Here is a 26093-nt window from a genome sequence, read left to right as displayed (position 1 = left end):
TATTGTGATATATATATATATATATATATATTTGAGTGATATAGATGAAAAACAAGAAAATAATTTAATATTAATAATTGGAAAAAGTTGGGTTCATGCAAATGGAAAGGTTGATGCATGGCATGAGTGTGACAAAAGCTGCAAGCAGTCAAAATCAAACTCATGAGGGACAAATGGAGAACTCTCTTGCCCCATACTCTCTCTCTCTCTCTCTTTCTCACTGTGTCGAATGTGGATAGGATAAGAAAGAATACACCACACAATAAAATTACAAACTAATCCTAATTACTGTTTCATATATACATACATATATATATATTCTCATTCAAAGGAAAGGGAAATATGAGAGTAGCCCATTCAAGAAAGGAGTGGGCTTTTTCAAAGGGCTATTTCTGATTTCTGAAAGAATTAGTAAGCCCCTTATCTTCACAAGTCAATGCCCTCAGTTTTGGACATTTATGAGGATATATATCGATCTACCATGCACTCTCAGGATATCCAACTGGAATTAGGATCAGCTACCTGTTATTACATTACACATGTATCTTTTCCACTCACCCTCCCATGCCTTCTGCCTTCAAATATTACAACTAGTATCATATTCACTTTAGTTTCATACTACGTAATAATTCGTATGGACAAACAGACTCAACAATTTGATTACTACTCTATAATGTGAAGCTAATGTATTAGCAATAGCAATGCGACAGTAGTGGTCTTGATCAGTAGTTGGAGGGTCATATCTAGCAGCAGCAGGTAGAGTACTGTAAGACTTTAAAAGAAGGAACAGTTGATAAAGGTTGTCCAGGTCAAGACAATATTGCCCAAGAATGTCTCCCCCTAAATTAGTTGAGACATATATATGTGCTTCTAATTAATAAGGACAATGTTTCTATTTTGGGTGGCAAGAAAAGATAATTCACTTGATAACCTAATTGTTGTTGCAATCTGAGAAATCTAGGCTGAAATAAAAGACCAGATATTTACACATGTATGCTTGTCCAAAAGTATTGACAAATGATATATATATATATATGTATATATCGATTTGATGTCAATCTGCACACTTGGCATCAACCCATACTGTTGTATTATTACTGATCAAGTCAGAGGTTTTCTTCAATTCCCATTCCTCCTATAGCGACCTTAGCTCCTCCATGAGCCTTTTCTTTCCAGTTCTGTCTGAGGCGTCTCTCTTGTCATAATTATTATTCAATTGGTTGAGCCAAGAAGTTATGGTAATGGATGACATGTCCTCCCCCCCTTCAACTTCATGCAATCTCCATAATATCTCCACCGACAACTTTTATTGGAGGTGGGTCCTATAAATTAAACTTAGCCCTGAAATCAATTTAAAATAATTTTGAGATTAAAAAAAAAAAAAAAACTTAGTACGTTTTATATAATGTTGTGTAGCATATGGCTAAAAGGGTGGTGCTATTTTCTTGCAAAGACATTTTGAGCACACACAATTCAAACATAGACTTCCATTGCATTCTTACACACTTTACAATACCTCGAGAGCATTAAGGAAGCAAGAGCCCTTTGTACTTTCAAACTATATATATATTTATGTACCATGATTATCCACATATTAATCAACAAACACTCTCTCAAACTATGAATAACCTAAATTCCACAGACCCCTTCAAAACACAATTAACTGATCAACTTCAAAGAAAAACAAAAGCACACCGAGGAAATCCTAGAAAAGCAGAGAACACATATATATATACACGATCATCGATCACATGTCTCTAACTTCAAATTCGTTGCGATTCTTGACAACGATGTCGTACATGTGAATGGACTTGAACTTGGAGAAGTCCCTGGGAAGGGAAATGAGGTGAATTGTTGACCTCTTGTGGAACTGCAGAAGGTCAGGATCATCATAGTACCTCTCCCACCCAAGAGACAACAGTTTCCTTTCAAGAACTTCGTATGATGTAATGGCTTCGTTGGTCGGCAAGTGGACTAGCAGTTTCCGGCGGGGACAGTCGCCGGGGTTCTCCACCAGCCGGACGACGCCGTTCTTGAACACCCACACACCTGACATTATATATATATATATGTGTGTGTGTGTTTCTGTCAAAAGAGAGATGAAAGATTTTACAATGAACTGATCAAAGCATGGTGCGCATGAGTTTATATAGGAGGAGCTACTATGTGGATGGTAATAATATTATGATGTAATAGTAGCAGTACTCCAAGGTTGCAATAAGGTTCCCAACTGGTATGGGCTAGGCTTGTAAGAAGCCAAGCCCGCCAAAGATACCTCGCGGGTCCCATATGCTTAGAATCGATCTTCGGTCAAATTCAAATAATGCATACCATGCATCTATTAATGTGAACAGATCATGGAACTAATAATATTCTTACATACTAGAAACAATACTTAATCAGTGTCCGACACGTGGACAACTTTGCAATAACGAGTCTTAGTCCAGCCTAAGTATTGTGGGCTGGACAAACCTTTGGACGATTGCGACTCTAACTGCGCCTTTAGAGGTTGGTCACGTGGGCGTATAAACTTATTTCCCAAGAACAAACAGTAGGTAGCTAGGTCGTGGGTTGTGATCGGATTGCGAAGAATCCAACTTCTTTATCCGATTCTCTGTAAAACCCCACCCCATAATGGAGGAATCTTTTGTAAAATACTTGAAATCCTCATCATCAGGACTTCTCCAGAAAAGAAGGCCGAGCGGAAAACGACTCGAATTTGCTGCACCCAAAGTGGTACCTTAATTAACAACACGATTTTTAATTTTGTCAAGAAAAGATGAAGGAGTTTGTTATTTTGAGGTTGTCATCACAAAATCTCACATGAAAACAATTTATCAGAGTATTGCTGTCGACATATATGGAGATTCATTAGTTGGAGGAAATCAAGGTATGCTATCACAAGTGCGTCTCTCTCATGAGTAATTCATTAATCATAAACCTAGTTATATATATCATGCATGCAAAAACATGTACGTAAACCTAGTATTGCGATACACATGTTATGTAATTAATTATTTTTTTTTAATTGTACACTAATCACGCACGGTAAGTACTAAGTACATTATACTTACCGTATATATAATTGTTTCAAATTTTACCAAATACGATCTAGATTAAAATTTTTAATATATACGGTGATGTCAAAAAGTAGAAGGAAGAAATGGGACATGTCCTTTCAGCATGCAAGTGTGTGAATGGGGAGGGGGGGATTCATCAAGTCTCTCAAGAAGTTGAGGGGGAATGGGTGATCGGTGATGGGTCTTTTGGACCAGAAACAAAGAGAGATTCTTGATTCTGACTATGATATGTGTCGATCCACCATATTCGCTTTATTCCTAATTCTTTCTGCATAAACCCTAACAAACACACACTCAAAATCAATTACTGCATTTCGATCATGACTACGTGGTGTTTGGTGTGCCAAGAAAATCAGCTGGTAATAACTGTTGGGAATGACCAAGTAATGGCCTTTTTCTTATCCCACATGGATTGCATTCTCTGATTCGTTTGATACACAAAAATCGAGCTCTCCTTGCTGCTTCTATATATTATGTTTTTTCTCTTCCTCTTTTTATGTTTGTTGATCCAAATGCACATGTTAGAAAGTAATAATTGTGTCAATAAATAATTTACGCTATTTACAAAAGTATCAAAATTTCACTTTCAAATCAGTGATTTATCCACGTCACAACATTTATTTTCTAACAATAACAAAGTCCAAAAATGACGATGATGATGGTAGCTAGCTAGCTGGGATTGGGCAGATTCTTGACTCAAATTTTTTGGTAAAAGTGTAGGGCTTTATGGCATACAAAAATTTGGCAATCCCAGCAGTTGTCTCTTGTGATCGTGAACCCGAACTATCCCGACCAACCCCAAACACTGCCCTTGTCAATACAAAAGATTTTGGTCTGGACCCCTCGTTTTTATCAATTTATCCCAATCCCATAATTATTTCTCAATGGACCACTACGTACCATCTCTACATGCATGCATATCACTTTCCTCCATCACCCTACTTGTAAATGTATATAGTCCTATCTTGTGGGATATTGGCGGTTGGATGTTCCATCACCACACGTTTTTAATATATGCGCATCCGTATATATAAAATTTGTAATTAATTATATATTTTTGATCGATGTATGATAATATATAGCTAGTAAGTAATTCAAAATTTTTATTTACATTGTAATGTGATTCAAATTAATGAACATTGTGTTTATTTAAGTTTGCGCGTTTTCCTTTTGCTTAATTCTATTATTAATCATAATATTTTTTTTTAAAAAAAATAATAATTATATTGCAGTTTATCATGAAATGAAATGGATTTATAAAGTAATTAAAAGAAAAAATTCTTACTATAAAAATATAATTGAATTGATTAATATTTTATTTTGTACATCTAAAACATAATTACACTATGCTTCTAGATCTGAGAATTAGTGTAATTATACGTAGATTCCATGTAGCTTGAAAAATTACGTCAAGTACAACTCTTGACATTTATTTTCGTTCAACAAATTAATAGAGCCTATATTAGTTAAAATTAACAAAATTTATTGATATCTATAAAAAATATTAAATAAAAATTCATATTTACCCCAATTGACTTATTACTAACTTATTATAAGTGAAAAATATATTTGTCTTACCAAACTGTCTTTGAACATCTTCACACAATAATAAATGTGATAAGGTAAATTTCCCCTCTTATAAGATAATTTGTTTAGAAAAAATTTATTTAGTCTATAATAAATTGTCAACATTCCCTTTAAATTAAAAATTAAAAAAAATTATATTTTTTTGGTACCATTATATAGAACACTTTGCAATATTAATACAATATTTTTTTTTAAATGATCAAGTTTGATATTATATAAATAAGACCATTTGCATAGTACATAAAGTCGTTAGTTTTCAATGGAATAGTACATATGACATCAGTTAATTGTATTTTTTTTGTACTATACTATATATGGAGCTCTTTGTAAAGACAGTCCCATATTTTTTAGTTGATACAGAATTGATATAATATATATATATAGGGGTTGTTTGCATAATAAATATTTTCGTTATGTTTTAAATGGTAGAGTCATGTGCACTGCACGTGGGTATCAAACTAATTGTTTTAATAGGCAAAAATATCAATATAAGCCACACGCACGTGTTGGAGTTACGACTAGGTTAAGGGCTGAAACAAAGTTATTGTTGAAAAAATAAATATCAGATTCAATCGCAGATCGATTTTTTATATAATATTAACCCTAATTCTGATTAAAAATCACCTGTATCTACACAGAATTATATATTAATTCGTCCATTATTCATTTATATTTGGTGATCCAAGTGAGGTGTGAAATCCTAATAAAGTCCTTGAAATGGGAGCTAGAATTACCATATTACCCCTATTAATTTGATGAATATGTATGTATAAGGGGTCATATATCATTGGGGTCGCTCCAAAATAAAGTCGCTTAATATTGTATGCATACGAAACGAATATTAAGAATCTTTTCCTATCGAAAATTAAACGTATATTGAATTGGCATCACAAAATATATTACTGTATACTGTCTTGTCGCCACGTGGGAGATTCTTGATCCTCTACATGCCACGTCAGCTTTGCTATGCTTCTTGATGCTTCTTACTTTCTTCCTATAACCACTTGTTTTATTTCTTCAAAAAAAAAAAAATAAAGGAAAAAGATGAAAAAACATGTTTTAACCAAATCCTATCACTTTATCCGACATTCTTTCCCTCATGTTAGATCAAAGTTGGAAACTTTGAAAGGAGATTTTGGACTAATCAAGAAAAACTTTTGAAACCCATGTGATCAAGATGAACCCTTCTTGAGAAAGCCAAGATCACATTAGCTTCATATTTGATTCATTCAAAGTTATTATAAGTCCCATTTTACTTGCGAGAAACTCTTTGATATATCTTAATCGAGTTATATCGAAAACAATGGTCTTCTCTTATGATGCATGAAAGCATATACTGAGTATGAAAAAGGAGAAAAAAAAATATTTACGGAAATTAATAAAAAGTGAATAAGACAGATTGTTTGTACGTGTCATTCATCACATGCAGATTCTCAGTATGAAAAAATAGTAATTGTTACGTCCCAAATTGTTGTTTCATAGACAGAAAATAAAATATATATATATATATATAGAAAACATATTTGAGGAGGTGCATTAGGTGGAATAAGAGAAAAGCGTGGATGGTGATTGAAAAATGATATGATTAACAGAGCAAATTGCGTCATACAATACGTGTAGATGCTGAATATGACAACATAATTGGTCGTTACTCAGAGAATATCTTTTCAGAAACTAAAGATGATTTTGTTGCCAAACTAAAACATAAAAATAACTACTACCACTCTTACCTACTTTTCACCTTGTCAACATTCTTTACAAGTTTAGGTTTTTTCACATTACTTAAGATAAAAGAAATTCAGGATTATATTCACTTTTTCTCATGTATTTGTTGTATTTCAGCATTTTAACAAGGTTGAGACAAGTCCATAATAGAAAAGATGCTTACAGCCTCCATCTAATTAGTGGATTCTTGTATTAGAGTACACGACTCCTATTACCTATAAAGATAATTCACTCAAGTACATTATGTACATATGAATAGTTTGAAACACGACTTTTATTCTAATATATAAATTTAACAAAAATACACATGTTTTTCACCTTGGAAGAAAGAAAAACATCAGTTGCAAAAATTTATGGTAAGTAGGGTAAAATGATTGTTGATGAAGAAAGAAAGGAAAATATGAAACAAATTGTTTTGTGAATGGAATGGAATCGCATGAAGCAAAGAGAGATTAAAAATGATGAATATTGAAATGAGAAAGAGAGTCTGAGTGAAGGATTTATTCCCCCAAAAACCTAATTGGAAAGGGAAAAAGAGAGGAGTTTTCAAACAAGGTTATGTATAAGGGGAATATATGTATGAATGAAAGGGGGATTTAATTAGTTTTTGCATTGATTAGTAGTTAATAAAAATGATGAATTTGGGAATAAAGGTGGGTGTCAAGTTTGGAATTAAGGATTTATTCTCATTCCCAAAAAATACAAATGGGAGGAATTTTCTTGAAATCATCATCTTAATTCCTAATTATCATTTCTCTCTAATTCTAACTTTATTCCTTCTCTTTATGTCCAGTTTAGCATCCTTGTTCTTTTTCTTTTACCAATTTTATTTTCTTGGGGTTTCTGCAATAATCAGTGTTATCCATAGCAACACAACTTGGTCAAGTGAGAACCAAACTCTTCTGCTCAGCCAGACGTCCAACGAAGCGCATCTGGTGTAGTGGTATCATAGTACCCTCCCACGGTACTGACCGGGGTTCGATTCCCCGGATGCGCAGTTTCTAGTTTTTCTCTCTTGTACGACTACTTTTATCAAATCCTATTATCACAGGCATTTGGGCGTTTCAGTTTTGATATTTTCCACAACCCGTCATTGATGCTTCCATAGTTGGGAAAAAACCAGACGGATTCAAGTTTTGACGTTTCAATCTTGTATACAACAAACTTACTTTGGATCATCAGTAAATGCCATTGAAGAACGGAATGGAGCAGTTAAAAAATGAAATGAAGCATTAAACAACTGAATCTGCATTCAGCAATTATTATCTTCTCGTTCTCGGTGAGTAGAAACAACATAACACTTAACCCCACAATCTTGTAATACAGAATGGAAAGGTGGAGCAATTCGAAATCCTAAATGGATACAAACACTTGCCAAGTTGTACACAGCTGTGCTTGATGGTAACAGCCTCTGGAGCAGTGGCTCTAAGAATAAAATGCAGGTCAGAGAAACTAACAAATGGTGGACTCCAGAAATTTAAATACCATATGACTTAACAAGAATTGCTCCAGTCAATTTGGACAATTAAGACTACTTACTACAACCAGAATTGATTTGATGATCAACAGAGTGTACTTAGAGCGACTTTGTAAAACTATGACCACTTCCAGGTGCATAGCCAGAGTTGAACTGCCAGCATAGCTCTTGAGACGCAGACACAGTCAATAAAGGAGGAATCCCTTAACATCTTAAGGTATCGTGCAAAGGATTTTTTAAGATAGAAGAACTCCTGTGTCTGCTCGGTTAGCCTTCTATTAATAGATATAATCAACCAGCAGAACTTGTAAGCACGACTTATCGTCACAGAAAATGACAATGAAGCACTATAATAAACATAAGAAGCTAGTCGTCGAGGTTCTAGCAAATTAGGTTTAAAAAGCATGAAATTTGAGCATTAATCACAGAGGACAGAGTACAACCAGATTACAACTCTTGACCTTAAAGTTACATATATTAAGGATTTGAAACACTTCTAATACTTTATTTAAACAGACGAAGAAGCCAATTATAAATCAAAACAGTAATTGATTAGAAATAAAGCAGATCATCAAGCCAGCAAACAAATGACTAAATCAAGATTATAAAACAATAACCGGAAATTCAAGAAATTCAAACTCCCCAACAAAACTGAGCTGAATTATCCTTCCATTTGATTAGTTTCTAGAATTTATCTCAAATTATAAAGTAATAACAACATTTTCCAACAAAATTCAGATTACACAACCGTAGCTCAAAATTCCGGACCACTGAGGATTTTTCACATAATATAACCGTCAACACCAAACATGGCTCAGAATCAACCTAAAGATCATCCTCCATTCTCAAATATTCCCCAATATCCGCATGCCGATGCACCACAATCCCATTAGGATCCATCTTACGGCAATCCACCGTACTCTTCGCTGCATCCCCAAATCCCAACGGCACATCCGACATCGAGAAAACCACCACCCCATCATTCACCTGAATGTTCTCCGTAATCCTCCCCACCCCACCTTTCAACACACTGTTCCCATACAAAAAACTCATTTCCGAAGTGGGCTTGAGCCAAACTTTATGCTTCGCATTCGCAGCCAAAAGATTCAAGCTCTGGATGGTCAAGTGAAATTTCCCAGCTTTCGTGAATTTACCGATTTGGGTTCCGAGCGAAACTAACTTCTCGCGCTTGATGTTGGTCGCCCTTTTGATTAAGGATTCGGAGACGTAGTATACCCTGTTCTTCTGGAGGCGAAAGCAGTAGCGTCCGGGATTCGACTCCGGCCCTTCGTGCGACTGAGACTCCAGGACGATGTTCTTGAGGTTGTTTCCAACGAATTTGTGGAGCTTGTTGAAGACGAGAGTCGTCTCTTTCTCGTCGAGAGGTCTCATGGCTCTCTCTAGGGTTTTTCGTTTTGGGGGTATTCGACCTAGGGTTTTTGACTGCAGATCCTCTTAAATTTTGAGGATTGGATCCAAATTTTGGGCCACATGCACCACATAAATGGGCTTGGACTTTTATTTTCCCAAGTAAAATATATTTAATTCCATATAATAAAATCAATTAAAATATAATCTAAACAAAATAAAATAGAAGTAATTTTCAAATTTATTAATTTGATACTACACATTAAAAAAAAAAATAATATCCTATGCATATCCAGAAAGACCTCACAAAATAAGTTTTGATTTATTATTTTTAATATTATCATCTTAAAAGTGTATCTTCCTTAATATTTTATTTGAAACATATAATTGTTACTTTATATTCTTTATTTAAGTAAATTATATTTTAACTTAGATTTTAGAGTAAATTATAACGAGCTCCTCTAAAATTTAACATAATTACAAGTTCCCCCTTATTGTTTAAAAAATTATAAATAGCCCATTGATGTTCGATGAAATAATGTAGAATTATTAAATTTGCCCTTGCGGTAATTATAAATTATAAAAATTATCCACTTATTCCAAAAGGATATTTTTTAAAAAATAAATAAAATTATAATTCATACTCCATAAGGGTATTTTAGTTAGTTCAAACTAACGAATTGAATTAATTATTAGATGATTATTAAAATCAAAGAATATTAATAACTTTAACAAACACCAAGAAATATTTATAATTATGATAAATTTTAGGAGAGCTCCTTGCGATTTACCTCAAATTTTAACATTTTACTTAATAAATATAAGGTTGAGTATATGTCGGCTTTTAAATAAATAAAACATTAATTTTAGATGAAAAGATGGTAGAGGGCACGTATTTACCAATTATAATTATAATTTTAGATGAAAATGGGTGTGTAATATCAAATTGAAATTTTATAGGAAATTAGGTTGGGAGAAGATGTGACGTCTAGTACCAATTAAAGAAATTCAAGTATGAAATTTATACCAACTGAAAATTGGTATAATATTACCTATTTAGGGGTTAAAATATTTTTTATTAAGCAGTCAACTTCTGCAATCGCATCATTCAAGTAAGGTTAGGTGTTGATGTGAAGTCGCTGAAACCATCTAGATTAAGGGTATTATTAAGATTTCACTTTAATTTACCTTAAAAATCTAATTTTTGCTATATATATATATATTCAAATCAAATTTAATTAATTATGTGATAAATATAATAATTAATATCCTTCTAAATTAAGTATTAATCAATTTAATTTGAATAAATATGCTTGCAATGTGATCAATAATATTTAACCAAACCCTATTTGAATAAACACGCTTGCAAAACTATTTTCTATTATCATATAATTTTTTTTTTCTGGTAAGAGTTTTATTCTTTATCTCTTTAGATTATAAAAATAGCCACCGCTACAAATTACATTCAATTATACAAATAATCACCATGACAAATTAAAATAAATTCAAAAATCATAATAATGCGCATCGAGTTTATGCCGCACTACCAGGGTCAAAGAATTTTCAAGAAAATTCTAAAATTAACAGGAGACTAACCTGCAAATCAGATGTTAGGACTTGATGTTTAAGCCAGTAATGTATTTACTGAATAAATGAAAGGAAAACTTGAACCAAAGTGGGAATAATGGTTGAAAATAATGTTTAAGTCTATGATTCGTGTGAACTGCAAAAGGTGAGATGAATGTAGCTAAAAGAAATAGAGAGAATTGAGTGTGTGACTAAGGAAACTTGGTTACCAACTAACTACACAAATGCCTCTATTTATAAGATTTCGTAGAGCAAGATTCAGGAATTAGCTAGGACAAATAATTATGTTGTTGGAAAGTTGCAAATGTTAACTACTCAACAGAAAAATTCGTTTATGATTTGGACTAACCTATCTTATATGATCATGTTATCGGGCCTTGCCCAATCTGTCTAAGAATTTGAAAATCTATTACCTACTACTTAAAGAGTTAATTTCAATTTTCAACCCAATTTCTTGAAGTTAGTCTGAGACCTCTTAACATTACATGACATGACATGTCATAAGGCGTCAGCAACCTGTATAATGTGTCCTTCATGCTATATGCTTATTTAGCTTGCTGAATGAGCTTATTTTTTAAATCTGTATTGAATTTTGGTTGGATTTATTCTAATTTTTACTCCATTTAATATATATTTATACGTTGGAAAATAAAATAGAATTTACAATAATATCATGGAGAATATTCCAACCAAGAATAAATTTACAAGAGTTGAAGATACAGATCTATATGTAAGACTGAATCAATCATTTATCCACCTCCAAGAACATTGTTTCATTAAATTAAACAAAAATAAAAAAACACTTGAAAATAAAGAAAGGAACAAGAAAGAAAAGCTCAAAAGTCAAATCCACCGTCGAAATCGGCAGCATCTGAAATCATATCTCCAACCAGTAGTCCACCAATGGCACCTCCAAGCAGCCCAGCCCCTAATCCCATCCCAAACTTGTTCTTCTTTGCCGCTTGCTGCACAGGTGGTTGCGGTGGGTAACCATAACCCGGCTGCGGTGGATATCCGTACCCTGGTGGAGGCGGCGGCGGGTACCCGTACCCCGGAGGAGGAGGCGGGTACCCGTATCCCCCTGGTGGTGGAGGAGGATACGTACCCCCGGCTGGTGGGTATCCTCCTGGTGGTGGATAATGTCCACTTCCCTCCGCCTTCGTGTACGGCGCTGGCGGTGGATAATGTCCACTTCCCTCCGCCGCAGGGTACGGCGCTGGAGGTGGATAATGTGCACCGCCCTCCCCTGCAGGGTATGGGGCCAGAGGCGGGTAGGCTCCGGGAGGTGGATAGGCTAAACTGGGTCCAGCCGGGTACGCCGTGACGGCTTCCGTATCAGCCTTCCCTGACGGTGGCGCCAACGGAATCGCCGACGCGTGGGGAGGAGCTGCTGATGCGCCCACGGTTTTCTCGCTGAATTGATACGAAAAACTGAGCTGGCCTTTGGGTTTTCCGCTAGGTTTTCTGACTTGGTAACTCACGAACTGCTTACCGTCGGCCCCGGGCTTCGCCGGAGAATCAAGAAGTTCCTTAATGGGCACGTGAACCTCCCCGACGTCTTTATCTCCGAGAGCCCGCTCGCAGATAAGCTTGAAATCGAGGGTAAGGCGGTTCATCTGCAGCGCGGCCTCATCCACCGTGAATTTCATAGGGAAATTCCAGGTGGGGTTATCGTCTCCATCGTGATCCACCGGCGTCTTGGTCTTCTGCTTCGAGTTCTTATCCCCACCGGAGATGGAGACGACGGCATAAACATCCATCTTGGTGATGAAGTTGACTTTGTTCAGATCCTTGGCATACTGAAGTGTGATATCCAACGTACGATACTCCATTATTTCGATCTAAAATCGAAGAAAAAGAAGCGACAGAACAGATTGATTCGCGTGGGTGTATGTATACAAGTGTGTGTGTGTGTGTCTCCCCGGAGTTATAGAGAGAGAAGAGGAAGAGTTGGGGGGAGAGAGCGGAAATTGCAAGGCAAATGTACTGTGCAAGCAATAAATAAATAAAAACCGGCAGCGACGTGTTAACAATTCTTCAAGTCAACATTAACACGTTTTGTAGCCCTACTTGGTGGCTTCCTCAAGGGCTTAATCGTAATTACACTTTAAAGAGTGTCCAAACGTTTTTAAAACATTTTATAAGGAGTTAGCGTGTTTGGCATAATAAGATTTTTTATTGGTAAAATAACTAAAATAGATATGATAATATTAGATCAAATAATTTATTATTTCTTAACATATTTTGCTTTAAAATTTTCTAAAATGATTTTATAAATAGTATACATTAATTTAATTTCAAGTAAAAATTTAATAGATAATTTTTTTATAATTAAAAGAATAACGAATTATTACCTAAATTTTTGAATAAAAATAATATATATGTATATCATACTAGTCAAATATTAATATAGATATATAATTTATATTTTTTTTTATTAATGCAATGATTATTTCTAATCGTATAATTTATAATGTCTTGAATTTATATTTTTCAATAAATATAATATCAATACTAATTTTATCTTTATATAATTTATTATTAAATAATTGAGTATGTTCTCTTTTTTGTGTGTGAGAGAGAGAGAGAAAGAGATTGTGCGAGTGTATGAATAGTGTTATTTTTATTTTATGACATATTAATTTTATATAACCTATAAGATCTTACAGAAAAAGTTAGGAAAGTTAACTTTTCTTTAAAGCTTATAAAATTCAAAATATTTTATTTATTCTACTATTTTTGCACAAATCGAATTGAGTTTGAGCCGAGTTCAAAAGTTTAACGAATAAATTTTTTTGTTTAAGTTTGATTTGTTAAATTTAACAAATCCACTTCAAATGAGCTTTTATCAATCGATTCAATAGAGTATCGAATAGTTTGATTATTTTTCAACCCAAAGTAAGAGCATCCAATGCCCTAAAGTTCTGGGGTACTGATAGAGGAAAGTGTCTCTTCAACCACTTTGTTAAAAATTCAGAAAGACATTCTTATTTTTAAAAGATACCTCGTCCACAACATTCTAATTGCCCTTGAGGATCCCTCTACCGAATTCCTTATAGATTCTATCTTATCCAATCAGCGAAGAGTTGTCTATAAATTGAGAGTTTGATCAACGAAAAAAAGTTAATCAACAATTGAGGGGTGTGTTGGTTCCATCCATCATCCATGCTTGGTTAAGGTTGTAGCCTTGTACTCTACTCTATTTAATTTTTAATTGCCAGGACATCTTTGATAGATGCAAGTACCTTTTGCACTTCTTATTTATATTTTTCGTCCCGTAAAATAGGGGTTTATTTATTTTTAATCTTATATTTTATGAAATATTTAAAATTAAAAAAAATTAACATATTTCGGTTCCATAAATTTAATAAAAAAATGACTAAATTTAATCCTTTAATTTTTGACCTGACTCGATCCGACCACGAGCATGGATCATCTGCTCCGTTGATCCTTTGATTTTTCATATGTTTTTCAACCAAAGAATCTTGACATTCTTATTACAACATGTTGATAAAAATTATGAGCTCCATTTTTGTTAAAAGATCCAAAATCTTTAGCAAGTTGCGGAATATTCCATAATATTTAAGTTTGTAGCTTGAAAAGTCAATTACGCCTATTATTTATTTATTATATTTCACAAAGGTCAAAACCAACATCAATCACTGTACTTAAAATTAAAGCCAGCGGACCCTATTTACCTACAATTGGTATTCAATATAATTGAAAAGGCAAATTAAGGAAAAAATAGCACTTCACCCCCCTCAAGTTTTATCAATTTCTCACTTTACCCCTCAAAGTAACTTAAACACACTTTACTCCCCTTAACTCAAAACATTGTATCATTTTGGTCCTCAGTATCATTTTGAAATCAGATAATTGGATCTCCTTGGCTGTCGCTTTTGCGTCCTTTTCCTATATTTCCTACTTAAAAACCAAGCAAAAGGCTTTGCCATCCCTTTCTATTACTATTAATGATGAAAAAACGCAATAAAGAATAGTAATCAACACTAATAACTCAAGTGTCCCTCATCATCATGGTGGGGTAAACCAAGTACAAAACATAATTTGACAAAATTACTCCTCACAGGATCAAAATGTCAAAATAATATCAGTATCCGTGCATTTGTTTTATCGAGTCGAATAAGATTGAACTAAACCCGTTTAAAAAATTATGGATCTTGGGAGCACTTGGGTGGAATAGAGAATGCCACTTGAATTCGTGCAATTGTGATACACTGTCCTACATGAATTATAAAATAATTAGAACTCAATTGTATCAATTGAATGTTACTTTTGGACGAATTATTCATAGTCTAATTTCATAATGCACTCGATGGTTTTGAAGGCAATTCTTGCATCCAATGGGCTCGTGGGTCCGGGACGTGACAAATGGTATTAGAGTTGATCCTTAAACAAAGTCAAGAACTAAGTGCTATGTGCATAAGAGCCATCTCTTGAACCTGCAAGACAAAATATTATATGCACCAAAGCCACCTCTTAAACTTTTATGAGCTACCTTTAGAACCCCCATGCTTGGCAATCGATTTATATGCTATGTCACACCGTGATGATCTCAAGTAATATATCTATTGGATATCCCTTTCCGACAAGTTATTCATAGTTAAATTTCATAATGCATTTCATGAGTTCGAGGGCAGTTCTCGCCTCCAACAAACTTATGGGCCTAAAACACGACAATTTCAAACTCTTAATCAAATTTTTCAAAAAAATTATTTATTGTAAATTTCTCGAGCAAACTTAATATGTGCTGTTTTTTCTTGGGATTGAAAATTTACATAATTGATGGGGTCCTTAAATCTCAAACAAAAAGATCATCATAATAATACTAATATACATAAGCAAAACATCAAAAGTTTGTGCAACGTGGATGGATATAGTTCAAACAAAGAAATTAGTTAATTCTTGATCAAAGAATGTGGATATACATACATACATACATACACAATAGTAAGACTACTAACTTTTTCTTTTTTCTTTTTTCTTCTTCAGGAAATGTATATATATCTAAATATATATTTTAATTAAATGTATATATGGTAATAATAAAAAAATGTCTGATATTCTGCTCTCCATAGACAGAACCCCTCCAAACACGGTACAAAATGCGCAATTTATATTATGCGCATACAAATTGGAATACCATTACGAAACTTTTTGACCCAACCCGGACAGAATTTTCAATGTCTCTTTCCTCCCCTTCTCCATTCTCCACAGGTGATTTCTCTTCTCTTCTTCCTTTATGGATGAGTTTTGATCTTTTAATTACTATTTCTTTTTCTGTTGTGTGTATTTGGTTTTTGTGATTCAGAACTCATGTTCTTTCCATCAAATCCCTATTTTCCACAATCGTTGTTTTCTCTTTCGGAATATATATGTCGCTCGATTTCGGGTTAATTCTTGTATGTTTTTGCAGCAAAGTTGACAACTTGAGGTATATTTTATGTTTTTTTTTTTCTTGGTTGTGGGTGGGCGGTGACCATATTGGCTTCTCGTGACTTTTGGGGGCAAATTGGGATGTTAAAGAACGGTGGGGTTTATTATGTGAATTGGTTGTTCTTGCAGCATTTTGAAGTGCGTATATTGGAGGAGGAGAATGGAAGAGCCCGGGCAGATAAAGAGGGCTCTGATTGATGCGTCCGCTGGTGCGATTTCTGGTGCTATTTCAAGAACCGTCACGTCGCCACTTGATGTGATTAAAATCCGATTTCAGGTTAAAGTTTTTCACTTCACATATTGTTCGTTTCAGAAAGTTGGATTTTTACTTGATTCAGTATGGTGTTAATTTCTGCCAATTCGTTGTGTTGGACGCTTTATTACAATCATTTTCTGTTGTCCTGCTTAGATTGGTACTGGGTTGATTGTTTAATGATGCTATTCTTCTTACTTGTTTAACTGTGGCATATTGCTTGCCTGCAGAGTTAATAGATTTTCAATTAGTGCACATGCTCTGTTGAAAAGTTGTGGATATATCTGACTGTGTTGTATCATATTGCAGGTTCAACTGGAACCCACTACCCAGTGGGCTTTGCTTCGGAGAGATGTCTATAATCCAGCAAAATATACTGGTATGCTGCAAGCAACCAAGGACATATTTAGGGAGGAAGGCTTACCGGTATTAGTTATTTATGATTTACGGACTATTTGATTACATTTCAATTTAATATGATGGGGAGGAGCTTAAATTCTACTGTCTATTTGCCAATTATAAAGTCCACTGACGTTTTCTGATTAGTATGCTTGAAATTTCTTCTCTCACATTCTCATTGTGCATATCTGGAGCCGCCATGTAGGACAAATCAAGATGTGTTTGTGCATGATTGGTAAATATGTTTTTTTTGTCAATTTAGGAGGTGAAGGGTCTGCCAAAGGTGGCTGTAGTCAGTTGTCTTCATATGTTGGGTTGTTGGGGTTTGAGAAGAAATAGACAATCTGTTGTGGTTCCACAGTGGTGAGTGTAGCATTAGCAGCAACGACATGCCAACCAGTGGTGGTTGGGGTCTGTGGTTTGTCGTGGATGTCGATGGTTGCAGAACATAAGATGGGAGTGTTAGTGTTACCACAAGTTGATAGGAGAAAGGAAGAACGAAGGCAATTATTGAGAAGTTTTGAGTTTTTATTAAGAGTTTAAGTACTAGTAGTGTGCCATTTATTGTCTTTTAAGAAACAATTAGAATTTTGCATGGCATCCGGCAAATATTTTCTGCCTGATCATTTTGCTTTATTTCATTTTTCTGTAATAGGGATTTTGGAGGGGTAATGTCCCAGCCCTACTTATGGTTATGCCATATACAGCAATACAATTTACAGTCTTGCACAAATTGAAGACATTAGCTTCTGGTTCGTCCAAGTCAGGTCTGTCAGAATGTTTCTGTTCCTCAACAATTTATTTATGTATGTTACAACGTAAATTTGTTTTCTTCTTTCTTATAAGTAAATAAGGTCGAGAAATACTATATTAGATTTGAATATTTAGTCGCATTGCTTCAATCTTGGTGGAAATATGGGCATTCTTGGTTAATTGTCCGTGTAGCATGCTTTGGTTTGGGATTTTTACTTATTACTGTCTATCAAAAGTCCGTCTGCTAGTCCAAATTTCAAATATGCATTTCTAGAAATATCTAGATACTTGAAGTCCGTCTTCTAATCAATATATACTATTTTTTTATTTGTTATAGATTTCATTGTCCATTTCATGATATTTTGTCCCCTTATTTTGCTCTGTGTGCAGAGGACCATATAAATATAAGTCCATATCTTTCTTACGCTAGTGGAGCATTAGCAGGATGCGCTGCCACAGTTGGATCATATCCATTTGATCTTCTCAGGACCATTTTAGCTTCACAAGGGGAGCCTAAGGTATTTGGGGCACTTCCTTGGAGTTTTGACATCTAACATTTAATACATGTGATCTCTACATTATTGTGTTATCTATGATGCATATGAATGAAGAATTTATGAATATATGTGGTCAGGTTTATCCAAATATGAGGTCGGCATTTGTTGATATACTTGAAACGCGTGGTATTCGAGGGCTGTATGCTGGATTGACACCTACACTGGTTGAGATAGTTCCTTATGCTGGATTGCAATTTGGAACCTATGACACGTTCAAACGTTGGACAATGGTGAACCTCTCTCTTTCTCTCTCACATACATATACACACACACACTCACCCACACAAACACAGAGAGACACCCCCCTTTTGCTCTCCTCGCCTTAATTAGAAATAGGCCTTTTAATTTCTTAAGTTTTGTGAATGCTCAGTTTTTCTTTAGAGACTAAAGAATTTGTATAGCCTTGGGTTTTGGACACATCACTGTGCAAACTGATGGACAGTTTTTTGTTTTTAGCAATGCTTGCTAACCCACTTGGAAGTTTTATTGTGACCATACTGGTGCCACTATCTCAAACTGTCGTTAAAAAATATTTAGTCGTGATATACCCCATTAATTATCAGTATGACACGACAAATATTTATGTAGACACGATTTGTTAGTTTGTATGTTCTCAGTTTGTCGTTCGATTGAACCTGCTGTTCAACGATTTCTCTTTCCATGAAACTTCAAATATTTGTTTTGGGTTTGATTTGATTTGGTATCTCATTCTTCTAGGCTTGGAATCGATACAGATCTCATTATGCTACCCAAGCTGAGGATGCCATCTCAAGCTTCCAGCTTTTCCTCTGTGGATTAGCTGCTGGAACGTGTGCTAAAGCTGTTTGTCATCCTCTAGATGTGGTGAAGAAGAGGTTTCAGGTATATTTCTGGCTCCAAGGGTCTCATTTATATCCAAATAAGAGGTGAATTTGTGAACATGACCAAAAAGAAATATGCTAATCAAGTTCTTCAGCGTGCACTTGCTCGATCTATAATAAATGCCATTTCCTCCGGGAGAACAATAAGTAACATCTGCATTGGCTTATTGTCTCCGTCGTGTAAACTTTTTTTTCATAGTCAACGTCTTTTCAGCCAATGGCAGGTTACTTAAGGAATTTACATGTAGGTTGAAGGGCTGCAACGCGACCCAAGATATGGGGCTCGAGTGGAGCAACATGCTTACAGAAATATGCATGATGCCCTTCGACGAATTCTACATGCAGAGGGCTGGGCCGGTCTTTACAAGGGCATAGTTCCGTCCATTGTGAAAGCAGCACCAGCTGGTGCTGTAACATTTGTTGCTTATGAATTTACATCGGATTGGTTAGAGTTGTTATTGACTTGAAATTTTTTGGGTTTTTTGCCTTTTGGGATCCGTTTGTCCCAATCCTTCATTCTTTCTTATCATAGCAATTTAGGTCCACTGTGTCTTCAATTGCTCCCGTCGTAATGAGGCAGTGAGCATGTATGTTTTGGACTAGTTAGCATTCATATATACGCGTAGTTATAACCAGAAAAGCAGCAGTTTCGTTGAGATTTAGGTTCGGATGACACATCTAATTCAATCTTTGTAATTCTTAGACTAATAACAAGGTTCATATTTGTTGGTCAAATATCTTCAATTGCTCATGAGTCAGCATTTCAGCATTTCACACAAGGCAAAATTTGGTATTTTTTAAGCTAAAAAAGACGAGACAGAAATTCAGTCAATGAAATAAGAAATGAAACACTATTGAAACAGAGAATCTTCATGCAAAGAACAAATCGAAATGATTAACTACATTGCAAAGACAAGACAATTTTGAGGGAGTTAAGCATGATGTTCTTACATAGAACTCGGCCCAAAAGAGGGAAAAGAGGAAAAGGAACTAATTAATAACGTTTAAAGTTGACACCAAGGACAGAAGAAAACTTTGTTAATCAAATTTACAGAAGCTATGATAAAAAGAGCTTTTATTTTCTTCTCCTCTATAATATTCTTTGTATCTGTAAAATGAACCAACCAACTCCACAGAATGACGTTGGCATTATCCATGCAAAGAAATGTTTTACAAACATCAACCGCAGGCAGCTCATCATAAACTATGATTTCTCTTTTCACCTTCTGATTTCAGTTCCTCTCTGGACCATCTTAACTGTAACACAATGCACTGTCCGACGGCAGCTCAGACATCAACCACTTGTTCAATGTTCCCAAATAATGAATCCAGAGAATGAGTGGTGTGTTAGAACAATTGGAACAATTCACTTGTTTCAGTTGAACTTCATTTCCCACAGCTTGATAATTTGTCTGCTCATATTACCAACTCATTGTCCTGAAACTGATTCATCATTTGCTTCTGCTGGGACTTGGGATTTCACGAAGATGTTGCAATTGCCACTTTCAGACACCCCATTTTCAGCTTCTTCCATCTGGGAATCCACAGAACTGTTGGTCGACTCATTAGGCCCTATCACAATACGGACATGCTGAGAAGGTCGGTTCACTTTCCGCTTCCGGTTTACAGTTAAATATCCATCTGCTAGGGCTTCCAGTGCTCTGGTTGTTGGAGGTCGGTTTCTTGTGCTGTGTCTCCGAGGATAAACTTCAGACTGCTGCTCGCATCTTGCCTCAGCGGCTGTGGATATTGGTAAACGACGGTCATCCAGCTTCTTTGAAGTGTTGCCTTGGTCTTTATTCGACTCTGTCATGAAGCCACAATTCTCAGATTCTGGGGAAACCTGAGGCACGTTCAGGTCGATCAATGTCTGCATTTGATGGTTCTCAATGCTCTCAGCAGGACTACCTCTAGACGAGCTGGTGGACGACAACTTATCTTGACACAAGCCCACTTGAGAAGACAAATTCTCAGTAATTTCATGGACGCTTGAGGAGCAACTGGACATCCCATTTTCCAATCTAGGGGCTGTCCAGGAAGGGAGCAAGCCAGAACTTGTTTCGTCCATACGACAAGCATTTAATATCCTGCGCCGTTTATTCATGGGAGCCATGTGGTCCACATTGCCTTGTTTCACCTTTCGGCTCAAGAGGGATTTTGTGACCTTTTTAGATTGTTTGTTCCGTTGCAAATCCTTCGTATTCTTCAAATCAGGGAGTAATGTAGCACTCTCATCAGGATTCACAGTACGAGCATCTTGACACGAGACACTTACATCTTGGTCTTTCTTACCAGGAAATAGTTTGTCATCAGATTCAGTCGTCTTCAGGCTGACGTTATCTGTCACGGATGCATCAAGCATGATGGTGTCGCTAGTATCAGATTCATCAGTGGTCTCCCCAGGGGTATCATCATCACTGTCTTCAATATGATCTGAAGCAATAAATGCATTTGAAATTTCCGACGGAACAGTTCTCAATTCTCTCACTTTGCCGTCAGAGAGACTTGTATCTACCACAGTGAATTTGATGATTGCAGTACTGCGATTAGGAGTCCTAGGTTGCAAATAACAATGCTGCTGCCTTGTAGGCAGATGATTATCATCTTGTTCCGACTTTCTTTCCTTGGTCCTTTCGTAGTCTTCTTTCTTCTTGCTGTCATGATCTTCTTCAGCATCAAGCTCAATCAGCCCAGGGTTTTTCGCAACTTTGCTCAAGACGTCGGTAACAGAGTCAAAATAGTGATCTCCTTTTACCAGTTTCCTTCTGGAGAATTTCTTAACACCAGGCATAAGGAAAACCAAGCAATGCTTGGAACCAGCAACATACCCCTGATCTTTAGGCTGCTCCGAATGCCAACCTCTAGCCAGCAGACGCGGCCAAACTGCTTCCCAGAACAAATCATTTGATCGGGCTTTGCTTAAACGGTAATCTCCACTTAAGAACTTAATAATTTCAGTGGTTGTAAGAGAGGAGCATGCCTTTCCTGTGGGTATCTCTGGACGCGCAGGGATCACTTGATTGGACCTTGAAGGTTCCAAGGCCATTCCTGTGAGGTCTTGTTTTCCTTTGCCGATGCCAACAGCTTCTACAAGAATGTTCATCCCAACCATGGCCTTCAGCGAAGAAACATAGTCCGCTAATGACATTTTCTCATCCCCAAATGTCTTAGATACCTAGCAAAGAATCAAAATGCAAAATTTAACAGGATTAGAAAGAAGATAGAGCGAAGCTGATAGATACTAGGCCATGTAGCACATCATAGCTCTATCCCAGGTTTACTTGAGTGACTTAAAAAAAGTTTAAAAGGATGCAGTTAATAACTCATCCAACATCATTTCCAGAATTAACACACAAAACAAAGATAATCTTTTCTGTTAATATTGCTATCATTTTTTCTTAACAGAATAGAAGAAAGAAACACAAGATATTGCCAATGGCTTGTCTTCATAACCAAGTATATGATAAAATGTAAATATGCCACTTCCTTATGCACAAATATCTAAGAATTAAAATGGCAAACATAGCCTAGAACACTTTAAATGCTTCAATTTTTTTTCTGGATTTTTAGGTGGTATACAAAGAGGTCTGTCATTCAAATGTTCATCGGCACAGAGATCACAATATAATAGAATGATTCGTGCTGCTTTGTGTAAATCTTTCACTTGAGAAACACAGTTTCTGGAAAACATAAGCAGATATAAATCGCGAGTACCTCCAATAGAGCATTTCGACATTCTTCTGACACTCTTGGGAGAATCCGAGATAGTAGTTCCTGCTGTCTCACTCCAGAAAATATCCTCTGACCATAAATAACTTTCTTATTCTTCATCTTTCGGCACTCTGACCATCTACGATATTCTTGTGTACCATAAAACTGCCCATAGTAGAATGACAGTAGAGCGCCCATATCTTTTGTTCCAACAAATCGCCTAACCTCGACAAAATTTTTCTCAAAAATGTATAAGCCCAGAAGGAAGCCATCCTTCTCAGCTGCACTCCAATATTCATCAAATAATCCAGGGACCAAAAGATAGCCTGCAGCACTGCACTTCCTTACTTTATCTGCAGTTGATAAATCCTGCAACTCCTCCATAGGCTTACACGAATCATGTGAAGGCTCAATCTCACTAAAAGAAGTTTCTGTTTTAGTGACATTTTTAGAATCTGAAAGCATGAAATCTGAACTGGTTATCGAGCTACTGTGAGATCCCAACATGTCATGCTTCAGACCACTGATCCATGCCAGTGGTATAGGCAATCCAATGAGGAAATTCTGAAGGGTATGAGCTCCAGTTTCTGCATCTCCTGACTTCCTTGAACGTGACATATAACCAAACTCCCCGATAAGTGGAGGAAGTTCAACTTGGTATTCATTTCCAATCCGCGGCGGGATCTCTGGTTCTCCGAATCTGTCAACTTCATCATAGGAATCTGACAGAATTTTGTGGGAGACCTCTGACTCTACAATGTCATCATGGTCTGGTGGAAGTAACTTCTCAACATGAGCACTATCATAGCAATCTCCATTTTCACTTAATTGAGTAGAAGCCATCTGCTAAAGAAACCAACACATTTTCAATTAGAAATGAAGGTATCAGTAATCTCATACGAGTCTAAGCAATGGGGAAAACGTGTTGTATCAATGTTGGTAATATTATTTTCCATGTAGGAAAAAATATTAACAACTTGAATCTTAGATTGCTGAATGAGACTAAAGAAGAAACCGGTGCACTCTATTGGACCAGACACTATTTTGCTAGTATTTATCAGTATGTTGTCTGCTTCTAGTATATTTGCACAAGTGAAATATAAAGCATAGAGCTTAAAAAATTATCAGAAGCCAAATGACAGATATTGCTTAGCAACAAACAAAGACAACAGAGTTCCCACCAGACATACTGTCTCTCAAACAGAAAGGTCTTAATCTCACTCAATATCATGCACAAGCAGTTGCTAGACCAAATTCTTGTCGAATAACTTCAATTAGTTTTATATCTAGACCAAACTCAATGGGTTGTCACTTTCTTCCTTGAACTTAATGATTGGACAAAGCAATTCTCCTTTTCATTCCTATAATCTATTCAGCAAATACCAGTGTAATACAAAGAAAATAAAAAGTTCTGAAATTAATTAAAGATCAATAAAATATAAATCTAGAGCTAAAGATACTTATGTTTCTATGGTAGCCAGAACTTAATAAAATTTCAAATGCAGAGGAGAAATGAAGGATTCAGATTAATAGATCAGTAATGAGAAGATAAACTACAGAATTTCACCAGGTAAGCACTTAGAAGGAGCCTTGAAACAATTAAGTTCTAGAAACAAATAACACATACAAAAAAAAAAAAAAAAGAATAGAACTAGAAAATCCCATCACGTAAACCTTAACTTTGCCATACAACATCTGGATTAATTACAACATAAAAACAAAAGAGACACAGAATAGGAAAGACATCCAACCAAAACCACAAAGAAATTTTTCTGAGAAACCAAAATGTGAAAAAAATGTACTGAACAATGAACAAACTTAACATTGAGTCGTCAAGCATCTGATACATGAACAATAGATCCTTTTCTCTATATACAACTAAACACATTTCACCATAAAGATACCAACTTTATCAGCAGAAATACACAGCAAAACCACCAAAAGAAGCGCATTAATCCCATACCGGAACCCCAACTCAATTTTAATTCAACCCAAACAAAAACCACATCAAGAACTTCCTTTTAGCAAATATCATTTTATGGGCAAGCTTCCAGAAAAGCTGAAAAACAAAAGAATGCACAACAAAACAAAAAATCATGCAAAAAAAATCTCCAACTCCAACCGAAGCCACCAAGTCCACTGAAAAATTCCAATGTGATCCCACCAAATTAAACTCTTCCCACACTTGACAACTCTTGTATTCTTACAAACAATCATTTTTCATTAGTTCAAGAAACCACATCAGAAAATAAAGATACAAAGAGGCACAAACACACATAACAAGAACATATAGAGATACATTTATGCATGTAAAACCAGAAAAACAAGTTGAGGGGTACGTGTGGAGGGAAACTGGGGAAATGGGTTCAGATGTGAAGCAACAAAACCGTGAAATACACAACACAAAGAAAGTACACAGAGATACATATACATACACAAGAAATACAGAAACAGCTAATTTATCTACGCCTATGCATACAAGAGCTGTATTATATATGAAGAAGAGAAGAAGGAGAGAAACAAGAACCTGGGTTTTCCTCTATGGGAGCAGAGCTTTCATGTGGTGAATTGAATCGAAGAGAGAGAGAGAGAGGAGAAAATGAGAGAACTACTTTTATTTTTAATATATATATATATATATATATATATTTCTTTCCTCCTTTGCTTGTTGTTGCTTTAGAGAGAGAGAGAGAGAGAATTTGATTTGCTATTTTTTAATTTTGTATTTATGAGTTTTGGAGAAAAAAAGAGAGAAGGCAAAAAAATAAAAGAAAAAAAAGACCAAGAGGAGAACATCTCCACGCGCCGTCGAGGACGTGGCGTGTACGTTGCTTCCATTTCGCCACGTCACGCGTATGGTCTGTAGACTGTATCTACATCATCAAAGTGTAGGTGGTTGCTCTTTTAGGAATTTTTAATTTACATCATTTTTATGTATATATATATTATTATTTAACTGAATATTTAATAATCAGAATATTTATCTTTTTTTGAACCACATTTTTTTTAAAAAAATAATTATTTAGATCTTTTAATTTTTTAAATCATTAGTGGGAAAATCTATTTTTGATAATCAATTGTTAAATTTATATAACATTATTTATTAAAAATTGGAAAGTAGAAAGCTTACTTTCAATAATGCATTATTATTCGTTTTGAGTATATCAAAATTATAAATTAAATACTCTAAAAATTAAAGAAATTATCAAAAAATACATGTTATTTTTAATTTGACTTCAAGATTATGATTTCAAACCCCACCAAACGTATGGGTATATTATT

The 26093-nt window shown here is 35.3% G+C and overlaps 5 protein-coding genes and 1 non-coding gene across 9 annotated transcripts; 2 read left to right on the top strand and 4 right to left on the bottom strand.

The window, feature by feature from the left end:
• On the bottom strand, positions 1457-2143 carry LOC105171506 (flowering-promoting factor 1-like protein 3). Its single transcript, XM_011092649.2, has one exon. It carries the CDS (start codon positions 2054-2056, stop codon positions 1748-1750), a length of 309 nt encoding a protein of 102 aa, XP_011090951.1. The 5' UTR covers positions 2057-2143; the 3' UTR covers positions 1457-1747.
• Positions 7319-7389, top strand: TRNAG-CCC. The gene has a single exon. It is a non-coding gene; the product is annotated as a tRNA-Gly (tRNA).
• On the bottom strand, positions 8493-9319 carry LOC105171505 (60S ribosome subunit biogenesis protein NIP7 homolog). Its single transcript, XM_011092648.2, has one exon. The coding sequence runs from the start codon at positions 9259-9261 to the stop codon at positions 8695-8697; it is 567 nt and encodes a 188-aa protein (XP_011090950.1). The 5' UTR covers positions 9262-9319; the 3' UTR covers positions 8493-8694.
• LOC105171504 (protein SRC2-like) lies at positions 11484-12810 on the bottom strand. Its single transcript, XM_011092646.2, has one exon. It carries the CDS (start codon positions 12654-12656, stop codon positions 11661-11663), a length of 996 nt encoding a protein of 331 aa, XP_011090948.1. The 5' UTR covers positions 12657-12810; the 3' UTR covers positions 11484-11660.
• On the top strand, positions 15905-19839 carry LOC105171503 (mitochondrial thiamine pyrophosphate carrier). 3 transcript variants are annotated; one of them, XM_011092644.2, is made up of 8 exons: positions 15905-16059; positions 16408-16555; positions 16841-16957; positions 17586-17697; positions 18074-18201; positions 18318-18470; positions 18958-19101; positions 19349-19839. In XM_011092644.2, exons 2-8 carry the CDS (start codon positions 16439-16441, stop codon positions 19565-19567), a joined length of 990 nt encoding a protein of 329 aa, XP_011090946.1. In that variant the 5' UTR covers positions 15905-16059; positions 16408-16438; the 3' UTR covers positions 19568-19839. The 3 variants fall into 3 exon arrangements, with proteins under 3 accessions (XP_011090946.1, XP_020552930.1, XP_011090945.1); XM_020697271.1 differs by lacking the exon at positions 15905-16059 and adding an exon at positions 16096-16276 and having other exon boundaries at positions 19315-19452; XM_011092643.2 differs by lacking the exon at positions 15905-16059 and adding an exon at positions 16097-16276.
• On the bottom strand, positions 19976-25415 carry LOC105171501. 2 transcript variants are annotated; one of them, XM_011092642.2, is made up of 3 exons: positions 25339-25404; positions 22815-23657; positions 19976-22275 (listed from the first exon to the last, which is right to left on the bottom strand). In XM_011092642.2, the coding sequence occupies exons 2-3, from the start codon at positions 23652-23654 to the stop codon at positions 20530-20532; spliced, it is 2586 nt and encodes an 861-aa protein (XP_011090944.1). In that variant the 5' UTR covers positions 23655-23657; positions 25339-25404; the 3' UTR covers positions 19976-20529. The 2 variants fall into 2 exon arrangements, with proteins under 2 accessions (XP_011090944.1, XP_011090943.1); XM_011092641.2 differs by having other exon boundaries at positions 19977-22275; positions 22815-23654; positions 25339-25415.

Source organism: Sesamum indicum, linkage group LG10 (assembly GCF_000512975.1).
Source record: "Sesamum indicum cultivar Zhongzhi No. 13 linkage group LG10, S_indicum_v1.0, whole genome shotgun sequence".
Classification (NCBI taxonomy): Eukaryota; Viridiplantae; Streptophyta; class Magnoliopsida; order Lamiales; family Pedaliaceae; genus Sesamum; species Sesamum indicum.
The sequence above is the reverse complement of the archived record's forward strand: the minus strand, read 5'-3'. Positions and strand labels throughout refer to the sequence as shown.

Excerpts from the sequence above, each read along its gene's own strand:
- LOC105171505 (XM_011092648.2), bottom strand. The coding sequence starts at position 9,261 with ATGAGACCTCTCGACGAGAAAGAGACGACTCTCGTCTTCAACAAGCTC.
- LOC105171504 (XM_011092646.2), bottom strand. The coding sequence starts at position 12,656 with ATGGAGTATCGTACGTTGGATATCACACTTCAGTATGCCAAGGATCTG.
- LOC105171503 (XM_011092643.2), top strand. The coding sequence starts at position 16,218 with ATGTCGCTCGATTTCGGGTTAATTCTTGTATGTTTTTGCAGCAAAGTT. Across the intron at positions 17,698-18,073 it reads TTCTGGTTCGTCCAAGTCAG|AGGACCATATAAATATAAGT; the intron begins GTCTGTCAGAAT and ends CTCTGTGTGCAG. Across the intron at positions 18,202-18,317 it reads CTTCACAAGGGGAGCCTAAG|GTTTATCCAAATATGAGGTC; the intron begins GTATTTGGGGCA and ends ATATGTGGTCAG.
- LOC105171501 (XM_011092641.2), bottom strand. The coding sequence starts at position 23,654 with ATGGCTTCTACTCAATTAAGTGAAAATGGAGATTGCTATGATAGTGCT. Across the intron at positions 22,276-22,814 it reads GTCGAAATGCTCTATTGGAG|GTATCTAAGACATTTGGGGA; the intron begins GTACTCGCGATT and ends ATTCTTTGCTAG.
- LOC105171506 (XM_011092649.2), bottom strand. The coding sequence starts at position 2,056 with ATGTCAGGTGTGTGGGTGTTCAAGAACGGCGTCGTCCGGCTGGTGGAG.